This window comes from Xyrauchen texanus, chromosome 50 (genome assembly GCF_025860055.1).
Source record: "Xyrauchen texanus isolate HMW12.3.18 chromosome 50, RBS_HiC_50CHRs, whole genome shotgun sequence".
Lineage (NCBI taxonomy): Eukaryota > Metazoa > Chordata > Actinopteri > Cypriniformes > Catostomidae > Xyrauchen > Xyrauchen texanus.
Window position 1 is genome coordinate 15,335,530 of NC_068325.1, and position 25,961 is coordinate 15,361,490.

The 25,961-nt window shown below is 38.7% G+C and overlaps 1 protein-coding gene across 2 annotated transcripts; it reads right to left on the minus strand.

The window, feature by feature from the left end:
* On the minus strand, positions 1-25,176 carry si:dkey-121a11.3 (uncharacterized). Of its 2 annotated transcripts, none has more exons than XM_052123496.1 (10): positions 24,914-25,176; positions 17,794-18,780; positions 16,622-16,691; positions 15,853-15,993; positions 12,135-13,372; positions 10,201-10,348; positions 8,363-8,603; positions 7,409-7,530; positions 2,040-2,212; positions 1-1,642 (listed from the first exon to the last, which is right to left on the minus strand). In XM_052123496.1, the coding sequence occupies exons 2-10, from the start codon at positions 18,746-18,748 to the stop codon at positions 1,449-1,451; spliced, it is 3,282 nt and encodes a 1,093-aa protein (XP_051979456.1). In that variant the 5' UTR covers positions 18,749-18,780; positions 24,914-25,176; the 3' UTR covers positions 1-1,448. The 2 variants fall into 2 exon arrangements, with proteins under 2 accessions (XP_051979456.1, XP_051979455.1); XM_052123495.1 differs by lacking the exon at positions 24,914-25,176 and adding an exon at positions 22,099-22,500.
* Between the last annotated feature and the right edge of the window lie 785 nt (positions 25,177-25,961).

Below are 25,961 nucleotides of genomic sequence, written 5' to 3' on the forward strand. Positions count from 1 at the left end.
TCTGGATTGTTTTGGGTTATATGAAACACATGATTGAGTCACATGACAACAAATACATAATTGTTTCAGGTATCTCAGTTTCCCCTGTCAAAATTACAACATAACATGTTGTTTTCAAATTAATCCACTTGGACACAATTGTGTCCTTAATATTTGTTTTACTACGTTGTGCCTGAGGCCTCATCCAAACACATCCTTTTCCAGTTACTAATGATGTGGTATAAAAATGCCCTTAGCCAGGACCAGATTTTACAACATATCGTGACATCTCGTATTGCTTAATTGCGTAACATACAACTTACAAGCTTTTATGATATCAAAATGTATATCGTTCAGCACATATATTTCACAATTAAAAAAAGAAAAGATGTCCCACAAAAGCCAGATTTATTTTATAGGAACACATATAAATAAATGTAACAAAACACATTAGGTTGGTAGCTTTTCATGTTGCATGTACCGTAATACTGATATCCTTAAGGACAGCAAACTAATGGCGTTGGATTGCACTGCAGAGGCATAACAGTATGCTGGCTCATAGAGAAATCTCGAATCAATGTACTAAAGAGCATCTGGAGTTCATGACATATAAACCATTTTGCATTGAGCACTATATAGTTCTGTGTATTTGTCAGCAGCGTGGAGAACGTTTTGCAAAAGCAACCGAGGCTTTGAATGAAATGGAAAAGCAAAACGTTTAAAAAAACCAGTATTGATATTTCACTGGTCTTTTTGGCATACACGATTAAACCTAGATGCATGGACATTGTCCTTCATTGCAATAATACTTCAGTTCTTTATAATCTTTTCATAATAAATGTATCTTCAGTACTTGAACTACACTTGTCTGTCATAAATTTTACTGTACCACAGAAATATAATATTCAGTTGTCATAATATAAATTCATGGTACCATTTTGGTAGGAAAAAATGAGAGCCAATGAATGTAGCTAAATAGGGTCTTTTTGAGGTATAAAACACTGTATATTTGTCATAATAATGGAGGCTTAAAGGAATTTTCCAGGTTCAATACAGGTTAAGTTCAATTGACAGCATTTGTCGACACTTCTTTTTTTAATAAACAAGGTATGTGTCAATTTTATTTGCTGTGGTAATCAACATTATGCCATAAATGCTGTCGATTTAGCTTAACTTGCTTTATTGAGCTTAATGCATTATTGCGAATTGCTGTAAAGGAATAGCGTAAAGGAACGTCACACCATCATTGCTTATTGGAGCACTAAACTATGTTCTCCTGACCTTCTTCTTAACTCAAAAGAGCAACAAAACGTAACACTGCCAGTTATACAAACCTCACTGACCTCACATCCAACGGTCTTGACAGTTATAAGTTAGATATCAATTAGATATAAACCAAACAGAACATTGTCAAGTCAGTTCAAACTCAGTAGTACAGGTCGCTCTTGCAAAGTTTGCGGTCTTCATAGTTAGCGCTGGAGTCGTTGGTGGCGGAGTACACGGATAGAAGCAGTGCTGTTTTGAGTCATTAAATGGGTCACCAGGTCCATACTGAGTCCTGCAACCTTTTCGCCATTCACCTCCAGAATCTCGTCCCCAACTCCAAGTAAACCCGTGTAGAGCTTTTCAGTATTGCTGTCGCCCATTTCTTCAACGTACACCCCTATAGACAGAGCAGTTATGTTAAAGATGTAAATGAACACAGTAACTACACATTTTGTCAAAATTGAGTTATGACCAGAATCAGGTCTCTTAAGCCTAATCTATACAATGGAAGCCAAACTATATTCTCCTGAATGAACCAAAGCACCCAAGACGAACAAAGCCTGTGTTTATATTGTTTTTAAAAGTAGTTTGTTGAGGAAAGTACATAAAGAATGTCATATCCACGCCACACCTGTAATTCGTGTTAACCAATCATCAACGCTCTGACTAGTGGAATCTCATAGGTCAAGAATTATCAGGGATGTTTGTGAATGCGAGCAATATCACCAAACGAACAACTGTTTAAATACCTGAGATATAGGGATATCTAGGTGTCCCATTTTGCGGCCACTTACCTGAGTCTGGCCTGCCTTTGCCTCGTGAGATAAGAAAGCCGAAGGGGCCGCTGGGAGGTCTGGAGAGCTCCAGCAAGATGGTCCCATCTGGGAAAGCCTGAGCTACACGTCCCACCGGGCGCACTGCACTTGGCCGCCCCACATCCTCTACACTCAAGGCACGCTGGATACTCCTGAACACACACAGAATAAATTAATTATCTATCTATCTATCTATCTATCTATCTATCTATCTATCTATCTATCTAATCTCTCTTTATTTTCTATCTATCTAATCTCTCTTTCTTTCTATCTTATCTATCTATCTATCTATCTATCTATCTATCTATCTATCCCTCCGTCCATCCATTCTTTTCTCCCTTTCCTATCTATCTATCTATCTATCTATCTATCTATCTATCTATCTATCTATCTATCTATCTATCTATCTATCTATCTTTATTTTCTATCTATCTATCTATCTATCTATCTATCTATCTATCTATCTATCTATCTATCCCTCCAGTCCATCCATTCTTTTCTCCCTTTCCTATCTATCTATCTATCTATCTATCTATCTATCTATCTATCTATCTATCTATCTATCATCTATCTATCTATCTATCTATCTATCTATTCCTCCGTCCATCCATTCTTTTCTCCCTTTCCTATCTATCTATCTATCTATCTATCTATCTATCTATCTATCTATCTATCTATCTATCTATTCCTCCGTCCATCCATTCTTTTCTCCCTTTCCTATCTATCTATCTATCTATCTATCTATCTATCTATCTATCTATCTATCTATCTATCTATCTATCTATCCCTCCGTCCATCCATTCTTTTCTCCCTTTCCTATCTATCTATCTATCTATCTATCTATCTATCTATCTATCTATCTATCTATCTATCTATCTATCTATCTATCTATCTATCTATCTATCTATCTATCTATCTATCTATCTATCTATCTATCTATCTATCTATCTATCTATCTATCTATCTATCCCTTTGTTGATCAGAACTCATGTTTGTGTTCACAAGAGTGAACTGATTCACTCTTGTGAATTGGGGAAATAAGTCCTTGGCACCAGATGTCAGGGAAACAGCCTGAACTAAGTACAAGTTTGAAACATGTGTTTCAGCATTTCACCTAGGATGTTGTCAGCGCCACAAGATTTTTTGCATTTTTGGCTTTTAAGTTTTTTAACCAATTCGTCATGTGTAATTGGAAAGTCAAGTAGATTTTGATTCTTTTTTTATTGTGGTTTCATATATTTGTAGTCTTGTTTGACCTGATTATAATTCCCATTTAGTTTTTTTGGTGGGATTTCTTTATATAAGTTTTCAAAATGTTTTTTCCTGATTTCTCCATTTTGGATTGGTAGATCTTGTTGTTTTGTTGCGCTCAAATTATCCCACAAATCCCAGAACTGATTTTGATTTATTGATTGTTCAATTTCATGTAAGCTTTTGGTGAGATGGTGTTGCTTTTTTACTCAAACTGTTTGTTTGTATCGATGTAATTTTGAACAGTAGTTAATTTTTTGGTCTGTATTGTTTGGTTCGTTATATTTCAGATTTGAGTTGTTTTCTTAATGTTACACAGCCTGTGTCAAACCATTTTTCCATTTTGGTTGTTTTTTTAGGATGTCTTTGCCTTTCTTTTTCAACTTAAAATTTCTAATTCTATATGAATAAATGTAGTGATTTGATTTTTCAGTTCTTCGGAATTGAGGGCCTGGATATATTTCTCCATGCTGTCTGGAGGCCATCTGTATCTCTTCCGGACTTGATAATTTTACAGTTCTCCAGTCTACTTTGTTTTGCTATGTGGTCTCTTTTAATATATATGTTAGTTTGGTTATTTAGAGAGTGGAGTTTGCTGTCTAGCAGTGAATGCACTGAAGGAGGAGGGGTCCATGTGAGTGATGGCATAGTCAACTACTCTAGCTCCAAGATCTGAATAACACATGAACCTTCCTAAGAAGTCCACTTCGATACTGCCATTAAGTATGTATAGGCCTGAGGCTTGGCAGAGGTGCACTAATTCCATACCGTTTTTATTTACAATATGGTCCAGATAGTTCCATGCAAGGAGATTTTTTGGTGAGGCTCGGGGGGCTCTTGCTAAATGCATGTTTGTTGCCCTTTGTGTCAATATGATCAGGTTCAGTTCCAGTTCTTGCATTAAAGTCTCCAAACAGCAGCACATTTCCCTGGGCCTGAAAACAGCTAATCTCTGTGTGGATGTTGTTCAAATATTCCTCATCATGGTAAGGGGATTCGCTGGAGGATTGTAGATGGCACAGAGATATATGTCCGTTGTAGAAATGCCAATTTCATTGTTTAGTTTTAACCATCAGTGGAATTTTCCATGTGTAATAGTAGAAATGTGTTTGGCCAGATCCTCCCTGTGCCCCACCAAAATCTCTCCCGAGTCTCATCCACGATGGATTGTACTTAATTTAAATGATGGCACAATTATTTCATAGTAGCCAGAGGGACAGTGGGTAAGCACATCCTGTCGACACCAGGTTTCAGTGAGAACAATAATGTCGACATTTATGATTTTATTTTTTTTAAATTCTGGGAAGAATGTTCCAACAACTTATAAGTAATGAGCACATTGATATTATTAAAGACAAACCTATTTTGTAAGACAGACAGAAAACATGTAAAATATATGTATGTGAGAGAGAGAATGTATTTGAATAGTGTTCTTATCCCTGTAATAACTGGTTGTACATTGTTTGTAGCATCTCTTAAATATGCCCCAGCTCACTGGTTGTTGTGAATGTGGGTGGGCCAGTTGCACGTTGGGGAGCGTAGAACATCCTTGTGAGATTTCAGCATTGATGCTGTTAATGATATGAGGTAGTGTGCTGTGCCTCACCAGAAGTGTGGAGATCACAATAGGGGTTTCTGGGAACATTTTGTTGGTGATTTCTGCAACTTTCTTCACAGTATCAGCAGTACTGTTGCACACAGGGTCGGATTATGACTTGCAAAGGCCCTGGGGCAAATGATCTCCAAGGGCCCCCTCCAAAAGTTGTTGACCGTGGTGGGGTGGGGGTGTTTTCATTTTCATGCCCAAAAGTCATTGAGCGGGGGGTCATTGTTGATGGGTTTTTGAACGGGGGGATCGCCAAACTGGATCGGGCAACCTTAAAACCCAGGGCACCCCGGGCAGTCAAGGGCCCCTGATAGTCAAGGGCCCCTGGGCACTGGCCCCATTGGCCCGGTCAGAAATTCATCCCTGGATGCACAGTGAGTGAAGGTTATTAGTCCTAGTGTGAATAATCACACATGAGGGGTTTCCTGAGAAGTCTCTAAAGAGCTGGTGGGCGTGGCCTGTTGCGCTGCATCGTTTCGCTGTAACTTTTTAATGTGGGAAGAGCTTCTGTATGTCCATGAACTGGTGGTGGAGGATTAATCTCTGTTGCCTCTGCATCTGAGACCGTCAGTCCACGCATCTTATCACGTGGCTTGTTGAGCACGTTACCGTGGAGATGTAGCGTGTTTGGAGGCCCACGCTATTCTCAACATCATCCATGCACAACTCGCCACGCGCCCCACTGCGAGCGAGAACCACACATTATAGCAACCACGAGCAGGTTACCCCATGTGACTACCCTCTCTAGTAACCGGACCAATTTGGAACACTTCTTTGTTGACTAAATATATTTTTACTAAGGAAAAATCTGTCTTCAAATTGTTCCTCTATTGTTTTTTTCTTGTTTGCTGTTAGAATTTTACACTGTCTCACTTTTTTGGTTTATTTTTTGATAATTATTTAGGAGCTCATTCTTAGAGTGGCTGCTCTTTCTCACTTTCTCTCTCTCTCTCAGGGACTCGTAGTCCGGCTACAGTTCTCCGTGTCCTCCATCTTCTCCCAGACATGCTCCAAATCCACCTTGGTCACTAGCGGATTAGCAGATAATTCCCTCTCTGATGACTCCAGGTAATCAATCCATTTCTTGACATACCCCAGGCTTGTATTCACATCAGAGAACTTCGGCTCCATGGCTGTGATCGATCAACATATCACAGGAAGATCCTCCAAGTTAGCAATGACCTTCGTCATCATTGCCGACATGTTCAGCATCTCTCGCCACATTTCCCGCACCTCTCCTACTAAGTCGACTACCAGGCTTGCGGCCTGCTCGGGGGCATCAGCTTGAGCACATAAGTGTCTTTTAATGTCTCCAGAGCCCAAGGATTTGGAATTCTTTGACATATTGTCCTCCTAGTTCAGTTATGGAACAGAGTGTACAAACGACAGGTTTTTGTTTTTTTAAACAACAGCAATGCTCAGATGTATCAGTGTGTCAACTCCTTGTGTATCAGCTTGTCTTTCTATCTTCCTTTTCTCTTTCCGTCTCACTCTCTAAGCTCTGAATGAGCAACCAATCATAGCATCTCTCTGTAATAGCTCTCTGCTTTCTTACTGGTTCTCGAGGATGATGATGTAAGCTGTAGTCTTGCATCAGTCACCAGGGCTGGAATTTCCTCTTTGCCTATCTCTCTTTCTCTTAAATACACACACACATTAGCACAATCATAAACACAACACTGTACATGCTCAGAGGAAGCCATCAAGTTGAGATAGCAGCGACGAACACACTATCTGGCATTGTGAACAACTCAAACACATATAGGACATAAGGACATAAGCACAATATGTCATAAGGACAGCATCTGGTAATACGCAATAGAGGCTGAATTTAGCAGCATCTTGTAAACTGGAGATCATTCCCTGCATTCCATTTCTTTCTTTGGCGAACCCACATGCCTCTATTTTTATCCTCCTCCGCCTACCTCTCTCTCTCTTTCATTCTAGTTTCATTGCTGCTGCTGACCCAGTCAATGGAAAATACTTATCCCATTGCACAACACGACAGCTGTCTGAACATTGCAGAAACACATTGCATGCTCCATAGAACATGCCATGCTTTAAATAGCCTTCATTCATACCGCTCGAAGGTTAAAAAGGGTTAATGGGCAGATTTATTAGGATCAAATTAAGTAATACAGAACATTACAATGGCAGTACCATAATACAGGGATGATATCTCATAGTAATACTATATATGCTATTTGTACGTGTTATTTGATTTATAACATGGTACTATTTAGTTACAATATTCATATACCATGATATTTACATAGTAGCCTACTCAAAGGTGTGTCAGAGAATACCCTAGTTTTACTACCGTATGTAAGACACTGTATATAATATAATATAATATAATTAATATGATAATGTGGCTCCTTTTTAAAACATTGTAGTATGAACCAGAAATCTCTAGAAGAGCATTCATCATTGTATGGGTTGTTCTATGATAATACAGTATTAATGTGTATTTTGTATTTAAATGCTGTACCTGGACAGTACAGGACTGCAGGGCTGTTCTCCTGGTGTGTATGCAGATGAACGGTCTTTCTTTCTGGGGATTTGAAGGTTTTGAGCCGATGATGATCTCCTCAGTTGGAGAAATGGAGACCCCTAGTGGTGAGAAATGATATAATCAAAGCCGCTTCCTAGCCAAATTAATTGCACATTAGGCCTGCTATTGCACACTGCAACCAAACAAATGTATAAATTAAACGATAACGAAGATATATATATATTTTAAGATGTCATTGTTTTATCCCTTCATAATGTTGATATACTCAATAAAACATAGTTAGCCATGTATTAATAAACACCGTTCCAATTTAATTATTTTGTAATGCAGTGGTTCCGATGTGGTGCGCACGAAAATATTTATATGGACCAAAAATGTGCCTAGTTATAATTTTAGCCCTTTAGCATAGGCTACCTGATGTAATGCAGTGTTTTACTGACATAAAATACATTTACTTTGCAGGCATTACAGATAGTAGCTGCTCAAACGCCACATAATCGTATCTCGCTATTAAATGCATGTGTCTGTGCCGGAAAATGTGACCGTGACGTCAAATAACGTCGCCATTTTCAAAATTGGCGCGAACTTCCAGTTAATTTGTACTGTAGTCATCACTTACAAAATTGGACGGTGTGATGAGGAATGGTAAGCAACAATTCGCTCTCATTTAAATCTCTAATATGTCTACATGTTTTTTGGGTTCACAAAGTTTACAATGTGAATCAGGTGAGATAATCTGAAAAGTTTGGGGATGATTGTTCAAATATTAAAGTAGAAAGTCTGTGAAAGATTGTAAAATTTGACTGATGTCTGTATTTACTCACATCATCTGACCTGATATCCTTTCATAAGAAACAATTTAATATCTTAAAAAATCTATTGAAGTTTTTGAGACTTAACAAGTAGGTATTATAATATGATAATGCTAACCAGACGGATAGACTGCAGTGAGGGAGCTTTCTTCAGCTGGTAGTGATGTTTGTGTGTGGGGTTGGGGGATGTTGAGCGTGAGATTGGGCTTGAGTTGTGTTTGGGGTGAAGGCTGAGCTGATCCATGCTGCTGGATCGTCCCTTCCCCAGCAGACCAGTACTGTTCAGTCCCATGGCGGAGAAGAACCGCCTTAGGGAGAGTTTTGGTCGTCCCTCTCGCTGCTCTGCGTCTGTCCTCAGTCTGAAAAAAAGGACAGTAAGCTTTTAGTAAGTCACAATTAGGTTTGCCTATTTCATGGACTTTTTGCTCTTTAGGTTGGCAGATTGACTACATTTGTTGTTGACATACTGCAGTGAAATTAATTAATTAATGGTTTGTCAAAGGGAAATATCACATTGACCAAAATACGTTTGTCCATTCAATAAACCACAATTTTGATAATGTGACGTGAATATAAATATCTTTTCATGTAATAATTTTAATAGAGGATACTCTGTTTATAACACAAAATACACCAGTGCTTTTGAAAATGAGTGCTATTGTGCATAAATAGAATTCAGTGCATAATCTGGCATCAGTAGCCACTTTTCCACAATCGGGCCACGGCTATCAACTGGCCAGCTGGTGCCAATAGCCTCAGACCTTGAGCCACATCTGACCAATAACTCCTCAGCATTGCCCAAAATCCCGCCCTTAATATGTCGCTGTGGTGTCAACATCATGCACTCCACCTATTTCACAAGCAAGAGGAAAGCTCAAGCTGAGGGATCATTTTATTTAGTTATCTAGAATATCGAGTTTATATCAGACGTAAACAGCAAGATAAGTTACTGTTGACAACTCACCAACTGTAACTGATGGTGTCCCGTGTGGTCTCTCCACTAACAGAGGGATGATGTCCCAGCACACCATGTATGAAAGTTCACCGAACCATGGAAAGTAATTTCTTTGGGCACGCCTTGTCCACTGTATGTTTTAACAGATTTGTACTGAGCCCGCATTTTTATTTTTTTTGTATTAATTGTTTTCCAGAACCTGTACCGTTGTGCGCTGGATAAACAAACTGAACCCGCCTCAATCCTCGGTTGGCCTTGTTTCGCCCAAGGGTAATCGGCAGGCCAATGGCCTTTGGCCCAGAGAAAGCCCAGAAGAGGCACAATGAAGCCGCAGAAGTGACAGTGGGAACGCAATTGGCCCTGGCATGCACTAGCACACCCTCATTTGTCCCAGTAGTGGAAATGTGGCTACTGAGTCTTTTTTACTGCCAAATGGTTTGAATTAAGAAGCAAATCATTTTGACTGTCCATGTTTTTTTCTTTTTTGCCCTTTCAGCTGAAATGAATAAACTATCAAATAAGCTGTATTCAGTAATAATATTGGCATAAATGTGGTTCTTAACCACTAGGGCGCAGCATGGTGATAGACAAACATGGCAAAGGGAAGTCTGGCCAACGTCTCTCCTGACCTACTTTTAGCTTTAAGGGCCAGATCAATCTGTATGATTGTGAGGCACTGAAATTTAATTGGTATTGAACAACTTTGCAAAGTATCCTATCTGTCTGTCTCTCTGTCTGTCTGTCTATTCTTTCTTTTCTCTTTCTTTTCTATCTATCTATCATAAACTGTGGGGAGAAAAGTCGTACCAAGAATTTCACTACATGTCATACGGTGTATGGTTATGTGACCAACAAAACTTGATCTGGTTTGTTAAAGTCAAAACCAAAAAAGGGGATTACAGAGAGGGAGGTTGCACTGGCCAAGTGTCGGTTTTACCAGCGGTTCTGTGAAATAGATCATCCATCTGTTCCTGCATCTATTTCTTTCCCCCTGTACTCACTGTGGAAAGTTTGGGCTGTTCTCCCTTTGATGCACTGGTCTGATTGGCCCTCTGACATGCCCATCATTCAGAAAATTTTGGGTTGAATCAGCACTGCTGGATATTGCATCAGATCCCAGCTGTCCTGTAGCCTGATGCTGTTCCATGTCTGAGTAGAAACAGAAAATGTAGCTGTGCATACCAAAGATGATGGATGTAACAAAATGGTTTCCTATTCATAATGTACAACATATCCACATTAACAATGGGATTATATTTCATATAATTGTATTTTTATGATTATGTGACAATTGTGGAAATTCATAAGTCAAAATCTGTGGGAACCCTGAATATATCATTGTGAAGCATCTGCTATAACTGAAACATACATATCAAAGTGGCCTCACATAAGATGGAAAAAATGCTGAAGGTTGAGGGAGCGAGAAAGACAGGGAGAGAGTGGTTGCTGATTGCACTAGACTAGAGACTGGCCCACTGTGGGATTACTCCACTAGGACAGTATGGATCTGCTGATCTGGAAAATCCCACAGCAGCAGGAACACAGTGAAGAGTAAATGCATATGTGAACTCCCAAAGGTGACAACTTGTTGACTAAAGCAGTGCGCACAGGTCTACCAGGAATTTCAGTTTGGCTCCGGGAAAATCTAATTAATTTTTAGATTACATTGTGCTAGCACATATTTAAAATCTGTCACTATGGTAAATATTAGCTTTGTCCTTTTGCGGCATCAAGATATGTATTAAAAGGTCTTAATAGATATGACAGTAGCCCCTGTCAGACATACAGCCTTTTCCAGAACATTTTCAGGTTAGAGATCATGTGTGAACACAACCCTTATGAAAACACTGATAAATTTTGCTTTGGCAATCTCTCTTAATGATAAGTTGTATCATTACCTATAAATGCTGGGCGTAGATTCCTGGGGGATGTGTGGGGTGGGGTGGGGGTGGGGGAATTTAATGTTTTTAAATATAAAAAATATCACCAACATTGCCAACCGCATACATTAAGAATTCAGATAATACCCCACCATGTTTTCAAACAAGAAGCCAACATTTATGGCACAGCCATTTAGATGTAATTTTGGCAAACAACGTCACAGAATTTAACGCCATTTGGTGCTGATCTGTGAATGTTATTAGCAAAATGGAAAAAGAAAAAGTCGTTGCATATTGAAAAACACAGGTGGTACATACCAAAAAAGGCAACCCAACTATTTTCATGTAATTTACCTGGTTGAATGTGTAAACGAGGCTACTGTGTAACAGAACAACCTCTGTTACTAGTGATGCATTACAGACAGTTGAATAGTGATTTTGTGTTGTTGGTTATTATTTTATAGCCAGAAACATACTTTACGCAAATGCAAGCACTTTGACAACACGCGGTCTTGTTGAACATGCTTAACGCACGTTCTTGCCTTACTGTGGTGGTAACAAACACTGTAGCCTTCTCAAGGGGTTGATAGGGTTACCTTCAAAACTCTGTGACATTAAAATGGATGTCTTATTCAGGTAAATTGCTATAACAATACAGTATACTGACTTAAACATACTTGCTCAGCAATATTCTCTTTAAACTGCTGTTCTGCCATGACATGTCTTGAAAGAGAAACTCATTAGAAGCAGACAGATTACCCTAATGTCTGCTATAGCATCCCTTGCGGCAATGTTGAGACAGCAACATGCATGCTATTCAGCTTGTACTCTATTTTGTTGTTTTGCTTTCTATTGCTTTTTATGTGACAGGACGCTCACATTTGGAGTAGATAAGGTGTTAGGGTTCCAGTAGGACTCCAAATAAATAAATGGTAAAGTTAACATCTAGACATGACCCTTAAACAGTTGCTATTGTTGGAGGATTGTCTCTTTAATAAGTGTAAAAATGTTGTTACTTAAGTTTATAAGCAATTAGGCCAATAAAATTAACAAACCTGCTGTTTGAGACCTTTCATCCCCCTGAATGTGTACGTTTCGAGCATACATGACTGGGCTCATTCTAGATAAGGGCCCAGGGGTTGCCATCATAGATTTGTCCCAGTAACCCAACTCAGCGGAAGGCTGTTCCTGCGAACAACTCTCTGCAGCACCCCTAGCCTCTGAGGAGTCCTGTTGTACAACATGGTACTCTGGTGAGGACATGAGCGTGACCGTTCGCTGACCACTGGAACAGTTCTTGAAGGTGGATTTCAGAGCTGATTTTTTTGGCTGGAGAGGTGGAGGAGGCTGGTGAAGGCAGGAACTGAGTGTCTCAACTTTGGGAGGCAAGGGAGGGGCCACAAGGCCTTTGCTGCTGGATGCGGGGCTGCATGTGCCTGTTATCCTAATCGGCCCAGGTGGATCTGTGGCATAGGGGTTGAGTGGCAGTGTTGCTCTTCCGTTTGATTGAGTTCCATTGGGTGTGAGTTTGTTGCAGTCTGGAGATGTTGAAGCTCTGACACCATTGATATACAAGGGTTCCTGCTTGCTTTCTAGTTTCCTGACCTTCTTTTTCAGCTTCTGGAATGTTCCTCTTCTGCTCTCATCATCTGAATTTATCACAGGGCTGCAATGTGTTCCATCGCTCTGGACAATTACAGGACTCGCTGTCCCAATATAAGTCTCCTTAATCTGTTCAATGCGGACAAGGCGATTGGGAAGTGTGGGAGCCACCCAGCATGGTATTTTCTTGCCTTCAACTTCACTGTTTGCTTGCGGTAAAGATAGAGAGCTAGAGTTCAAACTAGGCCCGTGGGCCTCATTGAGGAAGGTTCCGCAAGAGTTGCACTGTCTGCTTGCCGCCTCTGGTACCAGTCCTTTGTTATAGCTATTGCCATTTGCTAAGCATTTCTTGGCTTTTGCCTTCCAGAATTTTGAATCATTTGAGCCATGCCCTGTCTCTGTATGTCCACTGATGTAGGAGGACAATGTGGGTTTAGACACCAACAGGCCTTGCGTTCTTTCTCCAGCCCTGCGTCGCTGACGTAGTCGTTCCAGGTAGCGCACTTCGGCATCCTTCTCTGATTCGTCTTCAAATCGTACACGTGTGGGTGATTGACCATGTCTATGCCGGGTTGGGCCCACAGAGTCACCACTAGAAGAGTCACTGAGGTTTCCCGAGACTACCGCCACGCCTTCCTTCCCCGCAAGAGGAGCCTGGTGTAAGGGAGCACCAACCCAGGAGAGCAACTCCCTGTACACACATACATAAATAAGAAATTAGTTGCATTCTTGTGCACTTGGATACAAAGAAACAGATGCATGCCAAAGTAGCTGCAATCTATCTCTCAGCTTGGGCAAATGCTTGTGGAATTCATCTCTCTGCTTTCGCTTCTCCATACGTGGCCTTAACATTCCTGACATTCTATTTTTTACTCATTTAAAGAAGGTCGTCCAAAGTACCCAAAGCATTCAGTATAATCAATGTTACTAGACAAAAACCTTTTGTGCAACGTAAAAAAGCAAATGCGAACACAAAGCTAGCCCCTTTTAAAATGTCATCCTTGGTAAAGTGCAGAACACTAATCTACAGGTAGCCTATATGCAAATGAAAATATTGCTGTGCAGTGGGAATTATTTGGCCCATTAAGCTTTGTGCAATGTTTTGTGAAACCTATGGGACTTTATAGAGCAGGGGGCATAGCAGTGAGTGTGTGTGTTAAACAATCAATCCCGTGAGACACGGTTACATTTTAAGTTTACAATGAGTAAGCTGACAGCAGTGTACCAAACATCACTGAGCTGTTTCTCCATAAGGGAAAAGTGGAGAGGGAAATGGGGTTAGGGAAAGTAACAGCTGGCAGACATGACAGGTGTAGTGGGGCAAGAACGCAAACCAGTTTCATCAGAGCCCCTTTTTAAATCATGAGCTGCATTTAGGGCATTTTAATATCTCTGATGCCTATTAAATAATGTTTTTATTCAAACCAAAATGTGGATGTGCAAATATAATTTAAATTTATTTATAATAATATTTTTTTTGCGGTGTTTTGTTTAACCTTTCATTTGATTTTGTTTTTATTATCTATTTATTTTACTTTGTAACTTTTTTTAATGGAATTGCTTTTTGAAAAATACATAAAAAATGGTTATATGTGGCCAAATAAAATGAATAGCATCTACACAAATCCATGAATATTATTTTTCTCTGTGCGTGTCATGTTTTGTTGGGATATATAAAATTGCCCTAATCTGTTCTGGATGCCGTCATGCAACGCACGCCGCTTGTCTTCATACCAAACAAGGAGACAGGCGTTTGGGGCTGCTCGCCCGACTCTCTTTGTGTGAAAGTGCTGAGGTAGAGAACAGAGCGCTGGATGGGGAAGTGGGCTTTAGAGGCATCAGCCATGTGTACACGTTGTATAATTCAAGTTGTCTTATTTAACACGTGGCTGGCAGAAATGGAGCATAGAAGAAGATATTGGAAATACGGACGGCATTTGCCTGCTTAATTTATTCGTTTTAAATTCAGACTACTGTTATCTTTCTGATTACAGATGTAGCTAATACTGCTGGTTTCACTGTTAACACTGATTGGATGAAAAATGAAATGACATTTTATCCAGCTTATGGGTGTTGAGTCACTACGAAATGTGAATTACTTTGCATCTATATGAAAAAACATTATACCAACAATATTCACGCAAATGTTGTCCCAACTAGCCTAAACAATTTCATTTATATATTGAACAATGTTGCTTATTTGCAAGATCCCAGCATACATTTGTTATAGGCTTATTTTTTGCTGTTTGTTAAGTATTAATACTGTTGTTTTTGCTTTTTGTTGCTACTGTTAGTTAGGTGATGTTAAGAGCTCATCTTTAAACTTAATGAGGTTGTTGATTGTTACCATTGAGTTTTGTATGCTGTGGGTTAAGGTCTATTGTGTGTCTATATCAAACAATTGTATGTACTATCTTTTCTTTAATGCCTTACTTCAGAGGCAAAGTTTTTGTTAACTTCATGTAAAATTTATTGAAAACCATATCTAATATTTTAATGGTGACAAAATGAATGTTTGCGAATTGATAGTTGGCAGAACAAAAAATTGGTAGTTCTCACAACTAGAATTTTTGTATTTGGTAAACAAACTCATTTGAATTGACTTAATTAAACAATGTTACTGAGGACAATTATTAAGACTTATTATATTAAGACTTAAAATTATATGTTTCAGTTTTATGGTGAAATTGAAACAAAGATCAACAACAAAGAGCCTTCAACTTAAAGGGATAGTTCACCCAGTAATGAAAATACTTTCATAATTTACACCATGTCTCTGTGCTTCTAGAAGTATACACAGAAAATACAACTTTAAAAAGTATCTTTATAATCCAGTGATTTGTACACAACACCACTTGTGTGAGAGAAAGCAGCACCTGTTGCTTCCATAAAGGGTACTAAAAATGTATTGAACCCTTCCCTTTTATCAGCTGCCCCTCTCCAGCCCAAGCAAAAGACAATTCAGACCAGCATCACATAATACAGTTCAAGACTTTGATTCCCCACTCAATCTTTCAAGTGTGAGCAAGCGAGTGTTTCCTTGTTTTGATCTGAAGAAAGCCGTGTGTAGACACCCTCCCTTCCCATGATGCATAAGACTCTAAACCTCAACCCCCCAACTCAAACCCCAACAAGCTAAAGCGGAGAGAGAAAGAGACAACTAAAACTTACGGGTTGTCCCTCTGGACGGGTAGGATGGTGTGGTCGGCTTTGAGAGGGTTGGACCGGGCCTTCATACGCGCTCTCTCCAGCAGTCGTTTGGCCTGCTCGTGGCGAGGGCTCAGCGGAAGGTTGTCGCCCAACACAAAGGCCCTGTGGGCCGGCCGGAGAGAGAGAGAGCAGACAGAAAGATACACGTCAGCTCCTGTGCAGAGTGGGGGGGATTAAGTGGAGCAGGCCGTCACCACTAATTAGGCTGACGGAGGTTGAGTGTGTGCTTGTGGTTTGTACCATATTATGATGCACTAAATGGTCTTATGTCTGTGTTTACATGATAAATTTTTTTTATTTTTTATATTACTATTATTTCAGTAAATATCTGTAAAAATACAAGGTAACCTTGTAAAAATGAAATATTACAAACATTTAAATTGTGGAAATATATTAAAGACAGCCAAACTATTTCTCTTTGGTGGAGTAAAATTTGAAGGAGAGGCAGGAAAAGTCAATGATATGATCTTGGTTCTCTGCTTATTAAAAGCATCAGCAGCTGTTTTCTCCAGAGCTCAAATTTCTTCTTATGTGCTCTCAGCACTGCATTCAGCATTTTAACATGTGGTGTTGTATTTTTTAAATATATGAGGAAACATTACTATTGAGAGCCACAGAAAGCTTAAAGAATCAAAAAGAAAAGCAATGATCACCAATTAGTGCTATGAGATGCTAAACCTACATATAATGTGAATGACAGTAATTTGAGAGCATCAATCTGGCTGCCCACCTTTGGCTGTGTTCACTACCTTGGAGGGATATCCCAGAATCCCAATCAATGTCATTCAGGCCACAGATACCTGTGGAAACAGATAGAAATGCATTCAGGGTACGAATTTCATAGGTTCTGAGCCCCCTAATTAAGACATAAATCTGTCCAAAGGTAGGCAAAACAAAATGAGGGTCTCAAAAAGTATATACAGAATAGTAAATTGTTTCATTTTACATATGTAATGTTTCAAGACAATAAGAGTGTGTTTTTTCACCTGACACAAAATAGACACTCATGAACAGAAGTTGCATTTGCCGGAGGAGGTAAAGATGGCAAAAGCAGGTTAACATCATTATCGGACTGTACTTAGACAAAACTGTAGTATTTTCATTATTTATGACTCTATAATAGGTTTACATAACATAAATAAATCACCAAAAAAACAATACTCTCTTTAAATACCAGCAAAGATTTTTGAATCCAAGTTACAAAGTGACCATTAAATACATATATAATTACAATGTTGTCGAAAAAATTATATGACAGCACAATTCAGTTCTCTATGCCCTCCACTATGCCACAATTCCCCTACTGTTCTAGCTCTACAGCCAAAAGCCAATTGTTTATATCACTTGTCCTTACAAGGTCATCTTGTTTCTGTCAACATTTGCTGCTGCAAAAGTAAAAGTGAAAAAAGAAAGGGAACAAACTTTGTACATGTTTTTATTCTCTCCTTGCCTTCTTTTTTCTCTCTCTACACTTTTATCTGAGTTCTTTTTAATCTGTGTAATTATTATTCTTATCCTTCTGTCCTCTCATATCTGGATTATCCAGCTCTTGTGTCTATACAGTATGTCCTCTGCTTCATTAGGGTTGTCATTTACGTCCATTGCATGTAATCCTTATGAGTAATATGGAAACTAAATATGTTAGAGGAGACAATGCCATCTCATCAGGCATGTGCTAATGGCATTTTACACCTGTCTGATAGCCTCGGATTAATGCTGCAATACGTTTTTGTAACTTGCGTTGCATCAGATAAAGCAGATTACATCTGAGCCTGTGGAAAACAGCGTTGGTTGAATACTTCTGTCTAGCGCATGTTTACATAGAAAGCACAGAAGGATAAAAAATGTGTTTGCTGTAAAAAGTCCCTTATTTGTCAAAATCTTGTTTTCCAATCTCTTTACCTCTTCCTCCAATGTGTGTTGGGTCATCTATCCGTTGTTCCGAGTTCGGCACCTGGCCGACGTCTTTGTTCTGGGATTTTTGCAGCATCTGTTTGAGAAGGCTGCGGTTCATCTCGACCCTCTCAGCCAAGGACAATGAGCTTCCACTACTGCACACACTTTCCAAGCTGTCGGCCCGCCAGAGTCCACTTTGCAGCATGGCTGGTCCATCCTCACTTTGATTGTACCTGTGTAGGTGGCTCTCCAGGCTGTCAGACCTTTGCAGCTCCTTTGGAAACTGGTAGCCCAGTTTGGAGCCAGTGGACCAAGGTGTTCCATCTTTCACCATAGTATCATCCCCATTTGGAAGCAGCATCTCTGGCCTTACAGATCTCCAGAAGCACTTAGGTGGCATCCATGATTTATCGGATGGGGAAGCCTCATCTTGCGTAATACATACATCATTTGAGAGGTTTTCCAAGCTTGCTCCTTCTCCAAGGCCACGGGGAATTGCCAGCATGGCTGCAGAAGAGATGGTATCATAGTCCACAAGATCTCCTCCCTCTATAAGATCTACCTGTGGCTTGGGATCTCCTGACGGGATCATCGAAGGCTTGCGAGGTTCTGTATCCTCATCACTGCTGCTGGAGCCCCAAGCGTCAGTGAGAGCATATTCCAACATGAAGTTCCCCGGAAACACCCTCTCGTCCTGCATCTTTTTTCCAGGTTCTTTCCAGACAACTTTGCACCCCGAGTGAGCCTTCACCTTGGACTGGATTGCTGATAATGCAGAGCATTGGGCTTGCTGATTACGAGACAATGATGGGGAGGAAGGGGAGCCAAGTTCTGGGCTGGTGCTGGAAGGATGCCCATCTTCTGGCAGCTGGAGTTCCAGTCTCTCCCCATGGTGGGCATTAATGTTTTTGGAGGCAGCAGGCAGGGCTTCAGCATCCTCAGATATGACTATGCCCTCCATTGTCAAATCAGAGAGTCAGTGGAGCATGGTGTCTGAGGAGTGAATGAAGGAAACAAGAGCAAGAAAGTCAATGTTTTCATGTTCAAAGTGAGCATGCTTTATTAAATAAAAGCCCTTTACCAGTTCCTACAATATTCCCTCAAATGCATTCAGTTCTGAACCAAATGTTTTTAGTTTAAGTTTATGTAATATAAAACAATAACATTTCAATACGAATCCCTGTCAACCAGGTCTCCCCTCCTGTGTGGACCTCAGTGGAGTTCATGGAAAAAAAAGGCTAAAAGATTTAATAAATAGTGAATTGTCTTTATACACTCACTGAGCACTTTATTAGGAACACCTGTACACCTACTTATCCTTATCCAGTTTGTTGCCAAAAACAAAAAACACCCAGTGAGCATCAGTTCTGCATTTGGAAATGCCTTGTTGATGAGAGAGGTCAATGGGAATAGCCAGACTGGTTCGAGCTGACAGAAAGGCTATGGAAACTCGGATAACCACTTTGTACAATTGTAGTGAGCAGAATATCATCTCAGAATGCACAACATGTCGAACCTTGAGGCAAATAGGCTACAACAGCAGAAGACAATGTCGGGCACTTTATTAGGGACCATAGTGTTCTTAATAAAGTGCTCAGTGAGTGTATATACATGCTCTGATTAAAAACATTCACAGGTTTCTCTTTTTACACTTTTAAAAATTGTTTTAAGTTAAATACTTAACTACTGACTTTGATGCTGGGTAAACTCCAGTTTTAAATCTGACCAGAATCTGAAAGAAATGTACCCGCAGTACAAAGAATTTAGTGCAAGCATTTGTATTTTTAAGTGACATTTTGCATGAATGAAGGGAAAACTGAATAATTATGTGCAAACGGGCCTTAATTCATCAATATCAGTTACTGCATGATACATTTGGCATTTTAAATGGTCTCTTTGAGGCTCCATTAGTGTACACAAAGGATTTAAATGCTTTTAGACCATCGGAAAGTTGGGCCAGCAGCCCACATTCTTCAACCAACTGTGGTAATTAATTTCTGTTTACATTGTTTTTTTTTCTTTCAGTATTTCCTAACAACTTTGGTCAGGGCTTGTTGAAATGTTGACCACAGTATCTAAAATATGTCTTTTAAAGTCACAAAAAGAAAAGAAAGATATTTCATCATAACGTTGGAATGTAAAAAAAAACTTTAGATTCATTTTTTTGTACAAGCCTGAGGGAGAATAAGAATAAATATTTTGGTATATCACACACATTTTCAGGGTGCTGAACAAATAGTTTTGCTGTGACCAGTTACCAATTCTTCATGTTAACCTGTTCTGAGAATAATGCAAGGTTTGTTGACACATTATCCTAATTTTAGTGTCCAGTTTAACAGCACTGAACTGCTTTTAAAACCTCTAACCATCATCAATCTGAACCTTCTAAACAGCCCTTGACAGATTTTAATTAATAAACTGATGGTGTTCGGTGTTTGGAACATGCACTTGACGTCTGACAGCCATTATATGTGACCACTGGAACAAAGAATGGAAAAGCAAACATTGAAAGGCAAGTTTTCTCTGAGGTAAGTTCACAAATGACTGATTTTTCTGGGAGATTAATTTGATTTAATTGGACTCTTAATTAGGACTCCCTACCAGTACTCTATTCTTTTTCCTTCAGATACAAATCAAAATTTAACACTCAGAAGTAGCTCATTCTACTTTCAGAAAAATTTGTACGAGATTAATTGTAAGATTAATTGCGTAATTGTAAGATGATGTACATAAAGGTACAACTTATATTCCCATAGAGACCAACTAACAAAAGAACAGAATTTCAAATCTCATGCAAATCGACACAATACAAGTGTCAAATTTTAGCTAGCCTCCTATCCAAAACTTATTTTAAGCTAGGAATTGTCAGTGAACAAATTTGGTTACTCATCCCACATTTACTTAGCCTATGCAATACGATTGATGTATGTCAATAACCTGAAAAACATTTTCTGTTTTCTTTCTTCCGGTGAACACAAGTTTTCTTATTAAAATCATGGTTAGGTTTAAAGTTTTGGTGAGGAGTTACGCTTTATGGTTGGTTAGGTTTAGTTTTGGGTTCGGGGTTGAATTTAGGAAAAGTCGCAAGAGCTCTCATTCAAAACCCCATTTTTCTATTTTCCTGTGGTACACAACAGTGAAAAAATTTTTTTGTTGGGGGTTAGACTTTGTTTAGATTTGGGATAGGGGTTAAACTTCGTCATAACATTGTTTGTTGGTTTGTTTAATTTTCTCTATGGGAGTAAAATTAGTATGTTTTTGTCAAGCCAGCTACGATTTCACCATCTTGTACTTTTATTATGGCTTTTCTAGACACAGTTGGTTATTGTGTTTTAATGCACATAAACAGGGTAAGAAAGAAGAAAAGAGACTCTTCTCTTCAAAGTAATTTACAAGAATGTTGTTCCAGGACCATCAAACTTTTTTACGCATCAACAAGCCATTTCCGAGATTATTTTAAAAGAGATTAAGAGATTAATTCGTTGCCAGTGACTATACTTAATAGTTCATATACACAATCCTTCACAAATACAAACTAAGTGTTGAAGCTGCTAGTTACAACAAAATCTAAGTGTTCAGTGACCAACGATGCCAAGAACTTGACACACGGCTATGTAATTTACAAAAGTACAGAGAGAGGAAATTAACTGTTCCGGAAAACCAGCTAAATTAAACCAGTTAAATTAAGAGGACAAAAATACAGTCTCAACGTACAGAATGACTCCCATATCATAAAAAATGTAAATACTTCATAATAGTGCTTCTGAAATAAGAAAAGTATTTTTTATCTGCTGATGACTGGGAAACTTCAAGGAAATGGGACTATATCAAAGGAATGAATAAGTAAACAATATACATTATATGAGACATTCTCCAAGTTGACTATCAGCATATTACACAGCAAGACCTCAAATCAAATTTGTTTCAACCAGGTTTCTGTAAAAAACAAAATGGCAAATTTAATTTGATCACATTGGCTTCTTTTTATAAGCCTGCTGCTGCAGACCCCCAATGCACATGGGGGTCACTGTGTCAGACCAGGAATGAAAACAATCATCCGTGCGGGAAATGGGGGTCTCACATGGGACCACTTCTCTCATCTGACATTTATTTAACCCTAGGTTTAACAGAAGCACGGGTCAACAAAAACTAATAAAATCTCAAAAGCACACACCATTCAACCCGAATGCAAAGACTCAGACACAGGTGGCCCTGAAAGCTAGACAAAGAACTTTGATTTTGCGACTACACAAGACTAGGAGAACAAACTGATGGATAGAAAAACAAATGAATCTTCTTCTAGCATCTTACCTCAAGTCCTGATGTCGGAGTTCCATAACAGCCATTTGTATCCAACATAAAAACGTATTTTATCCTATTAGCTACAAGGAGTCAGCAAAACACAGGCTACCAATCCCATCTTGGACTAGTTTCTGCTTTGCTTTCAGTTCTGATCTTCTCAAATCTTCCCCCATTTCTTTCTCTCTCTTGAGCCAGCTGTTTTGAGGCAGCACAAGAGGGTGGAAAAAGTCTGCTCAGCCCACTTCCACTTCTTAAGGATGCAAACTTGGCCTCCAAGCAGTTGACTTGTCGTCTACAGGCACGAACAATCATTCACTACCCATCACTCCAAACACTCATCTCATGTTACATACCATGGGACTAATGGTAAAACTGGACTACATGTCTAAAGATCTCTGAGTTACTATAGAGACAGCCATGACCACCTTAGATATATAGACTGACCAGTAGAAAGTTTCTATTGGTGGAGCCACCACAGTAGGTCTGCCCCTGGTGGGAGGAGTGTAATCCTACCCTTGAATTTGGGAGGAAAAGAGATTCTCAAATGCTGTGGAGAGGAAGTTTGCAAGTCTCCAGGCACATATTCCAGCTGCCAAGGAATTTCCTTTGTTGATTGTGTATGTGGAGTGTCTATATATTTAATGACCTAGACATCTCTGTGACCTTTAAATTAAGAGAATACTATCTAAAACGAATCTTAATATGGCATCTGGTTTCATTTTTCAAATCGTATACCTATTACTAGTCACTTAAACTACATACTTGATCATTTTTCTTGCCGTAAGGACGTAAATCCTTAATCTGAGGCCAGTTTTGAAGCAAAGCCAGATGTAACAGAGAAAACTGGGCTGGGTCTTAAACTCCTACACAGCTGGGTCCAAGGATGCATAAACTGCTGGACAAAAGTCCTTCTTATTTGTGCATTACACTGAAACTGACACAGACCCAGCCCTACCTAATGTCGTTCCAGTTAAAGTGGCAAGTAGCCCAGAAATCTGAGCAAAATAAAACATTTGCTACAACCGACTTTCTTAGATAATTAATTTCGCAATTTCATTTTTATTTTCAGAGTTTATATACACACACTACGTTTAGAGCGCCCAAAGTTTTTCCAGGACCAGTTGATGATGTATGAATGCCAACTTATTCTATGCAGTAACTTAATGCAATAACTGATTTATTGCCATTGTCAGATATTATTTTTATTTTCAATGGAAAACTGTATTGTAGCACCTTAAAGTACACTCACATGACAACCTTTATGCCTATCAAATATAAATATTGCTTTCAAAATAATGTATTTTAACATGACTTACTATATTTATGGTTACAAAATACAAAAAAGCTATTTTGCGTTTAACTTTATCATTTTGTTCAATAGTTCTGGCTTGTTAGTTATCAACTTCATGGCTTACAAATAATTAAACTTTTCATTACAAGCTTACATTAAATAATAAAATGTTTATATGCATAAATTATTTTGAAATATATTACTATATGTATATATCTGCATAGAAAAAAAAATGTGCTTTTGATTTTGTTAGGGTTTTGTCTTTTGGTTTGAGTGCTTTTTTTGTGGACTATTAGATAATAATTGCATGACTTCAAAATAATGGAGCTTTTCATTATTAGCTTAAATTTAATTGTAAACACTGCCGTTCAAAAGTTTTGGGTCACTTGACTGAAATGTTTCTCATGATCTTAAAAACCTTTAGATTTGAAATTAGTTTTTTAGACAAAAATATAATTATGCCAACATATGAATTTATTTCATTACAAAACCAAAATTTTATTTAAAAAAAGAAGAAAAAAAAGTTTTTGAAATGGATGACTTGGACTTGGATAAAGAAAAGCAGCTAATAAGTGCCCAACATAGATGGGAACTCCGTCAATACTGTTTAAAAAGCATCCCAGGGTGAAACCTCAAGAAGCTGGTAGAGAAAATGTCAAGAGTACATGTCTGCAAATTCTATGCAAAGAGTGGCCACTATGCTAATATATTACACAGTTTTTATTTATTTTTTATTTTGTTTTTTACTCCCAACACAATTCCTATAGTTCCATTTCTGTTCTTCCATAGTTTTGATGACTTTACTATTATCCTTAAATGTGACATATAATACAAAATAAAGAATTGAGTAAGTGACCCTAAACTTTTGAACGGTAGTGTACATATATGCACTCATTGAGCACTTTATTAGAGTTTACATGGAGTGGAGCCAAAAATATTTCTGCGGATAGAAACGCCTTGTTTATGAGAGAGGTCAACGGAGAATGGCCAGACTAGTTCAAGCTGACTTGGAACTCTTACAGTAACTCAGATAAACACTCTGTACAATTGTAGTGAGCAGAACAGCATCTCAGAATGCACAACACATTGAACTGTGTGGTGGATGGGCTACAACAGCAGAAAACCACATCATGAACTTTATTAGGACCATATAGTGTTCCTAATAAAGTGCTCGGTCAGTGTAAATTAATGCATAGAAAATACAAAAAAGCTCATTTTGATTTTGTTACAGTTTTGGCAATTAGTCCACTGCTTATTTTTGGATAACTACATGGCTTCATATTAATGAAACTTTTTATATAAGCTTACATTTGCTAATGCAACTTTATCAGACTCCCATATAAGCAGGTCTCCAAAACAAAAGGCAACATTTGTTTACTAGTAAGGTGTTACTTGCATTTATACATTAAATTGTGTAAAAAAAGACACATCTTACTCACCTTTGAAACCATTAACAAAGCATTCATTTTAAGTAACAGCGCAAGCACCAACGTAATGACCCTCTAAACAGTATTTAATTTCAATTGCACTTACCTGTCAGACAGTGGTGCCATATTCAAAATTAGCTTTCCAGAAAAGATCTCCAAAAGAGCAAATACATTCACTGTACTTCCTCCAGAGCAATATATCCCTCTCTAGCTGGTGTTTGCAGGGAGAACTCTGATTTAACAGAACAACTAGAAGTTCACAAGTTCTCAACACACACTATTCCCATGGAGGCACACAGTTGGTTTGGCCAGTTAATCTGCCCAAAGATTAAGACAACAAAATCCGCAATAGCCAACCACTGACGAGACATTGTTGAGTAAATCACTTCAATCTGGCCCCTCTTGCCTCCCCAGTTTGAATGAAGCTCAGATGAGATTATTTTATCCAAGAGCTCAGCTGTGCCGACTCGTGACGTCACCTACTCTGATCCCAGCTGTTGAAGTAGACACTTGCTCACAAATTGAAGTTGGATTAGTTTATCTGTTATCAGAACTGTAACATTAGTTTTAAGAACTGCAGGTTTAAGTATACATTACCAAATATTACCTTTTATTTAAATATTTAAACTATATTAAGCCTTTGAATTAAAAAATACTATAGTTTGTATTGTGTTTGATCTTCAGATGCAATGCTAAACTTCTGATCTGAGTTGGTGTAAATACACTCAAGGTTTTAGAGGTTTCAGGGTTTTCAGTCATTTTGGATTATTTTATTTTGACTCTCCACTTTCACTAAGCTGTTGGGGGGAGAGGTCAATTAGCTGGATAAGGATTAGGCAAATGCAGTTATGATGGTATAATATGAAGACTGAAAGCAGACCTTGTAATTAGTTGAGTCACTTCCCTGGTGGCCCACGTACATCACCCAGACGTTGCGTCGGAGATGTCAATAAGACATTCAGCAGATGTCTTTGAGACTTTTTTGATTAAGAAGATTTTAAGATGATGTTTCAGATGAAAAGATCTAAAACGGACATCTCGGAGATGTACCTATGCTATCTGGGTTGTTATTTAGACACGCCTAAAATTATGTCTAGTTGGGCCGATCACTGAGTTTTGAGACAAGACCACTGTTTGCATGGGTTTATGCAAAA